Genomic DNA, 7,535 nt, shown 5'->3' with positions numbered 1-7,535 from the left:
GCCGCTGACGATCCGTCACAAGTCACAAGATAGTTTCCTGGTAAAGAACGTACAGGTAAATCTTTCGATGGCGCCTTCTGGGATTAGCGCAATCTAGGATAAGATTTGGCCATCAAAATAAAATTGTTTTGTATCCGTAAAAATTATTTACAGTTCTTTCTTTCACTTAGATCGATTAGAGTATCAAATTTAATGTTTTATTGATGACTATTTTAATGAAGAATTTACATCGATACACTCAAGTACTCATTTTGCTCGATCCCGAATTGTTTCGTTGTTCGATTTCTAAATCGAACTCAAGCTGAGTTTGAAGCGGGATATTGCGCTTATTTTTTTCTAATACAGAGATTCTTATTTAATTTAAGTTAACATAGATTTATTTTACAATGGTCGATTTTTAAAATCCACAGATATGGAAATAATTATTTTTTAAAATAATTAATTTGAAATAGCAAGTTGCTAAATTCTTTTCACGAGGGATTAGAATTTTTAAGCATTATAAACGGTTTCTTTTCAGTCAACATTTCAAATACTAACGCTTAGAATATCGTGAATGTACCGTAATACCGCAGACAGCGCGTCTAACTGTTCCTCTTGATCATTCAAGTTTAAACTGTGATTGACTCTGTTTAGAAAAACGCTGGCTGTTATAACATCGACGTAACTCTGTGTGTATGTGTATGTGTGTGAGATATAACTTACAACTTTGTAATATACGTGCTGTATGACTACATTGTACTTTGTGTCCTAATTTGCTTTTGGACCGCCTAATGTGTGTGAGACATAACTTACAACTTTATAATATACGTGCTGCACGATTACATTGTACTTTACGTTCTAATTTACTTTTGGACCACCTAAATTGAATTTTTATAAATAAAAATCACATTTAAAAATACGATCCGTTAACTTCGTCAACAAATAATTAATCAAAATCTTTTTTCGAACGCCATATGGCCTTATCGATTCGATAAATCTCGAGGGAATTGTAAAAATTATGAACCTTGCGGGACTCGTGTCGCTATAGACGATGATTGTCACTGTTGATGAAGCGATAAGAAAGAAACATTTCTGCAATTGATGCATAAAGCTGGTTGTATATAAGACCTAGAACGTGGATTGCAGGTTGCAAGCTTGGCCTGAGAGATGCATCAATTTTCAAAGTGACGTTTCGAGATTGGCCGGATGCAACAAATTTGCGATCTGCGACTCGCGATCTGCGTCTTATGTAGAACCGGCTTAATATGCCACAAGTGCGAATAATACTTACCGCAGGCGCACGGCAAATACATAGCAATTTGCGCTACGTAATGATACTAATTTCACCGATTCCGTGGAATTAGGGTTATGCTGCGCTAATGCTATATCCTTTCTGTGAGACCAATTGCATGAATCTTTTTTTTTTCTATTTGAGTTCATATGCACAGTTTCACGCGGTTTAACTTTGTACTTCATAACAAAATCGATTTGAAATGATTTTTGCTTTCATTCGTGTGTTGGTTTCTTAAAAAGATTTCTCTCTTTATCTTCAGAATGCACCCTAGATATATTGCCGGCCAAAAAGTATAAAAACACACAAAATTTCAGACTAGTTCGCAATAAAACATTAAATACTTAAACGTTTAATTCATGCCCTATTCAATATTTTTTCATTAATATGAAAGCAAATATACATTTTTAGCATAATTGATTAACGTAATACTGTATGAAAAAAAAATGGACTACGGTTATAAAGCTTTATTCGAAAACAGAATTGTTTTAGAAGCTGAAAGAGTTTCCTATTATTAAAAATAAATAAACTTATAATTAGATTATCCAGATTAAAAGAAAAGTTATTAAATATAAAAGTTGCTGTGTCTTGACAAAAAAAGCACCTAATATTCTTTACCGGTTTCCTTATAGTAAAAAATTTTGTAAAAAACTCAACTTCAAAATTATTTTCCATTTCATTATAAAGCAATGAGTAAAATAATAAAAAGTATGTTAAATTATAAATATACATATAAGTTTGATTTTATTTCATATAGCAGACATTTTTAGTTAATGGTTTGAAACTTTTTTGCCGATGCGTATCAATAAAGGTTACGGTCATTTGAATAATTCACTGAAATAGAAAATACATTAAAAGAATAATTCTTTTGTTTACTTTTTATAAAAGAAAAAAATAAATACATATAATGATTTACATGAAGAAATTTTCTAATACACAGATATTTTCTAATACCGTCATTAAGCGGACTAAGCTATTGTGAAGAATCCATCGCGAAACATTGTTGCCAAGGTATACTCACGGTGTCTTCGGTACCTTTCACCTCTTCAATCTCTTTTGGCGTCCTTTGTATTAACTCGCGTCAATGCACCATTATCGCGTCATTCTCAAATCAAACACATGTCTCTGTTCCGGGATGCACGATGATCTTCAAGCTCGTTAACTGCGCGACGAGTGACGCTTTTAGCCAGCTGTCGCATGCGTTGACTCTTGACTCGTGACTTTCTCGCTGCAATTTGTATTACGCACGATCGAGAATTCTGCGTGCAGTAGAGATGCATCGCCGGCCAGGGTGAGGAGGAAGGAACGAAGTAACGTTGATCTTTTTGAAGGATTGTAGTGCGTCAAGAGTGTGCATGTGCATATTGCATCCGGCCTTCAGCCGGACTTGCGTTCGCGGAAGTAACGGAACGAATCGAAGAGGAGCTTATTAACTAGTCTCGAGTACAACCGCCACTTATTATTAGGCGCACTATAATTGTTATATCCTGTTCGTTGCGGATCACTGTCCGATGCCAATGTCGATTGCAAATAGGCCATCAAAAGTATTACTCGCTTAGAACTTAGCCTCAATACTTGATTACTTTATTAAGCGACTCATCACGTGAAAGCGCGAACCTTTATCAATACTGTACGGAATGTCATAATTCTTTAAGGTTCATTAAGTATTTATCGCAAAAATTAGTACACGAAATATCGTATGCACTTTTGAAACGACGGGAGATAAAAGAAAAATCGAGGCTAATAGGAAGCTTAGCTTTAATAGCTATTTCGAAATATTATTTTTTCATCATGCACATAAATATTGTTTCACTCGTTGAAATAATTACTATTTCCCAACAGAATTGAAATCGAATTAACGAATGGAACAAGTAATAATTTTGCAAAAATAAAACTAATAAAAATAATAGTTGTATTAAGTAATACCTTTTAATCTTATCGTTAAAAGCTTTCTAATTTGTCTGAAAATGTCTTAATCGCATCATGAGACTGTACACTTTAATTACAAATTGCAATTAAAATTAAATAGAAAATAATTACACGTAATAAAACCGTTTTGCATTTTTTTCCAGAATTAAATAATTGTTTGTCGAATCAATGTTACGTGTAATATGACACACTGAAAGAAAAGATTGGCTGCAGCAAATTAGATGGTAAAATATGGCATAGCATTTTTAATTGACTGCTGCAACTAATTAAAAATGCTATGCCATATTTAGTCAAGTTTTCCGTTCAGTGCAATTTTAGGTGACTTGTTCACGACTTGTTCACGACAACATTTGTTTGTAATTATTCCATTTGTTAAGTAAAATGTATATTTCATAATACAACATATTTCACATTAAAAACTAGACAAATTATTTTTATACAGAATTGCGTTAAACGGAAAATTCGGTATGGATGACCGGTGCGAAACGTGTTAAATAAAATGTGTCGCAATCGATTTAGCGACGTGAAATTGCGTTAGTACTACAACGCGCGAACAATATTAATAATTGTAAATTTATAAATAACTACATATATAATGGAACTGCGCGTGATAAAAAACTTGCTGGTTTCGCCGTCATTAATTACACGGTACTACACTCACGGTAATTGCTAGCTATTTAACGCGCTGGAGAGCCAAACTTTTACTTGAAGAAGCCGCGTACGTTCTGGTAGGACATAATGGAACAGCTTTTATTGTGTAGCTCCAACTACGCAACATCGCACGCGCTAACTGTCTTAATTATTTCAAAAGCGTTTCCCTTTGCATGCATGTCACGTTTTATCGCCGATCTATTGTGACAAGAGAATAATATCGCTATATAAAAAAATCGTTCTCTATACAGATAAGATTGAACGAGTAATCGCTCGCTTGACAGATGCAAATCTCGCATTCATGAATCAATATATTAAATAACATACATTTATATGCATCGTTCGATGGTGTTGAGTTGATTAATAAACTCGAATTAAAAAAGAATTAAGAGATGTAATCTATAATTATATTATGATACAATAGAGACGTGTAAAAAAAAAAAATTATGCTAATTAAATTGAAATTATGGAGATTTTCGAATCAACCTTTTAAAATTCAAGCAGTAAGAGCGAATGATTCGGACTTTCATTGTATTAGCATACATAAATACATCGATGAGAGATCAAGCAATATTTCAGTACATTATTCTGTTCTACATAGTGTGACTTTCTCGTTTCGAGACCGAGGTACTAATTGGAATAACAGGTGCCGAACATGATGATTCCTTGGTAATCCTTAATAATTCACGAGCAAGGGAGTACAAATCCGTGACTACTTGACGCCGCGGGCACTATCGCCGCAGAGATAGACGTATAAATTCTTTCAGCGAAAGTTACACACATTTCTCCGGCGACCCGGCAGGCCAAAGAAAGAAAGTAGCAAGAAGAAGCGGGGTTCCACTTTTCCGGCTGCTGCGTATCAGCCAAATATTGTATCTGTACGAACGCGCGTTTCTTATATTTCTCTCTTCTATCTTTCCACAGCGAGCAATGAGCAGCACGACAAAGACAGCCTAAACGAGACCGGAAGTACCACGGGTGGCACCGTGGAGGGCGCGCCGAGTGGTGGCCCCAGTAGGGGTGACAAGATCAAGGACAAGGAAGACCATGCATCCGCGCAGGCATCCACCTCGGCACCACCGACGAGATCCTTGGTCTCCAGAATCCTGGCAAGGGCACGGTCGCCCGAAGATCTACTAGATCATTCGGAACCCTAGTAAAATCTATCATACATTTTCATCTCATTATACATATATTACTTACGGAAATTCTTTCCTTTATCGAAGCGTGTTTATTTCGTATGTACTGAACAATTTTACATTTGATTCTCCTCTCTACTCTTCATTTTCGATTTGATCCAAGTACTATTAGAATAAAATGTAGCGATGATCTTAGGTAATAAATTGACTACATGCCTATCTTAGCAAGTAACTGTATTCAATACCAGTCTACATTAAGCGATCTTTTTTGCTGGCTTCAATGAGTCCAACATTGAAAACTGATTAGTCAGATTCAAAATCGGAAGCATTTCTAAACATTAATTATTTTGATTGCTAATTTCGAACTTATATTTTGTCACAGCTCGCAATTATGGGTGGTTCTCTCCAACGTGTATGGCGAGTTGATCGTCGTGTTAACGTTGGCGGTGTGCTTGGCCGAGGTCATGGACACGCCTGTGCCTTTGCTCAGCTTGCAGGTACAAGTGGTCGAACTTGTTCGACCGGATCCCATAAATAAGTCATCTTATCGCGGATACCGCATTTGCCAAGAAAGCGAGTGTGCTCTGGGATAACATGCAACGCATCCAAGTCTCGAAAGTAACGTTCGTGATGTCGGACTTAGAATTATCGTACCGTTACTTCACATAATCTGGGGAAAGTCTGAGTGTCGATTGGACAGCCTTGAACTAAAAATTCATCGATTCAGAATTCCTGCGGAAATGCTAGGATCCCATTGCAAAGAATAATTAATTGCTCGTTTATATATATATATATTATCATATAATATCCACAGTTCGTAGAAAGTAGATTTCATTAAAAACATTCAAAGAGATTATCTACATTTGAAGTATCACGAAGCAGTTGTTTAATAAAATTTGCAATGTCATTTAAATTGATTTGATCTGAAGCTCAATTAACGAAATTTTTCATTTTATCATAACATATTATATTTTAGTTAGATTTACTAACAGATCTTCCGTTAAAAAAATTAATATAATCTTTTATTTGCGTAATTTTGAAGCACAATCTTGAAAATCATATCCTCGCTTTAATCTCTGAAAACATTTTTTAATGCAAAAAATAAGAGACAATTGTGCATTATATACTAAGAATATTATCTGTCTTAGAACTACATACATAACAGGATTTATCGGGATTAAAACCGCGTAGCGGTTCAACGTATACATATCGGAACTATGTCAAATAATCTCTACTGAAACGGGTATTTGTAATTGTGCACGCTACGAGATTAAGAAGGGCTTTCATTTACGTAAATTACAGATCAGGAAGAAACGTAGATGAAACGGTACGTCAACAAGTTTCAAGATAACCAGTTTGCCACGTTTATCAGTCCAATGACCTTTTCCGCGCGGATAGTCTCCCCGTTTAAAGATACTCCAAATCATATTCCTAGTATTCGTGTTTTGCATAACGGGCACGTTCCACTACACGAAGTACTTACACAACTGTATCTTTCAGGGTGTATTTCTCATGTACCTTTACGTGGGCAGCATCGCAGTCATCATCGGCATTTATATATGGGTACTGGTTGACAGCTGCGGCAGCTTAAGTCGAGGTGGTAACGGACTCGGAGACGCGGAACTCGGTGGCGCATCACTTACCAGATTCGGATCATTAAAACGAGCACACATCTCCAGAGCTAGAACGGCGCCAACCAGTTTTTATATACGAGTCGGAGCGCTTTGTAAGAGATAGTGTTAATCCACTTAAAGAATACTGGCACGTGGTTTCTAAATTATTTGGTACTTTTATTTATCATAAAATTTCAACTTTAATGGTTGACGGAAATTGAATTCGGCGTTCGTCACAAATATAATTTTAAATTTATTTACGATTCTTATTGTTGCTAGATTTTGCTCCGTTAGAAAATTATAAAGTAAAATTTCATTGTTTAGCGTGTATGTTTTCAGTGTTCGGTCTGGCGACGCTGGTCTTCAACGGTCTAGAGATGGCGATGCACTCGATGATGCAGGGTGCCGAGTGCTTGACCGACGTCATCTTTGTGCATCCGGTGCTGCACGGCTTGTTCACCTTCTTGCAAATGCACTTTCTCTTTGTAAACTCGCAGGCAAGCATCAGTCTTACGTTAATTACATTACACCCAGCGCTGAGCTCGTGGCTAGACAATACGTGAACGCGTTTCTTCGTTGCGCTCTGATGCGTTGACGACTACGTATCACTAATACGATTATATACGTATAATTCGAATCTAAACGAAGGATTTTTAAAGATTAAAACTTTATTGTCTTTACTTGCTACTATCGCTTCGTTTTTTTAGGTACTCGTAGAACGCTTCGGTCTTGCAGCTAGATTTGGCTTCACGCATCTCGCAGCTACAAATGTCGCGGTCTGGGCGCGTCTCGTGATTTGGGATACCGCGCAAGAATGGACTTACTTTGTACACTTGGCACAACACGAACAGCAAACATCCGTATCTCCCTTGAGTCTTCGAGGATTCCCGGGATCCTTGACAAGACAATCGCGGGATCTTATAGGTATAGATT

The 7,535-nt window shown here is 36.4% G+C and overlaps 1 protein-coding gene across 1 annotated transcript in view; it reads left to right on the top strand.

The window, feature by feature from the left end:
• The window catches only part of LOC108752685, a 17,633-nt gene that overhangs the window by 7,858 nt on the left and 2,240 nt on the right, over window positions 1-7,535 (top strand). Inside the window, exons 2-6 of the mRNA XM_018493717.1 lie at window positions 4,775-5,006; window positions 5,372-5,486; window positions 6,490-6,715; window positions 6,942-7,099; window positions 7,310-7,526. Coding sequence (XP_018349219.1) covers window positions 4,775-5,006; window positions 5,372-5,486; window positions 6,490-6,715; window positions 6,942-7,099; window positions 7,310-7,526 — 948 coding nt within the window. The remainder of the gene's footprint in view (window positions 1-4,774; window positions 5,007-5,371; window positions 5,487-6,489; window positions 6,716-6,941; window positions 7,100-7,309; window positions 7,527-7,535) is intronic.

This window comes from Trachymyrmex septentrionalis, unplaced genomic scaffold, assembly GCF_001594115.1.
Source record: "Trachymyrmex septentrionalis isolate Tsep2-gDNA-1 unplaced genomic scaffold, Tsep1.0 scaffold112, whole genome shotgun sequence".
NCBI lineage: Eukaryota > Metazoa > Arthropoda > Insecta > Hymenoptera > Formicidae > Trachymyrmex > Trachymyrmex septentrionalis.
This window is presented reverse-complemented; position numbering and strand designations above follow the sequence as displayed.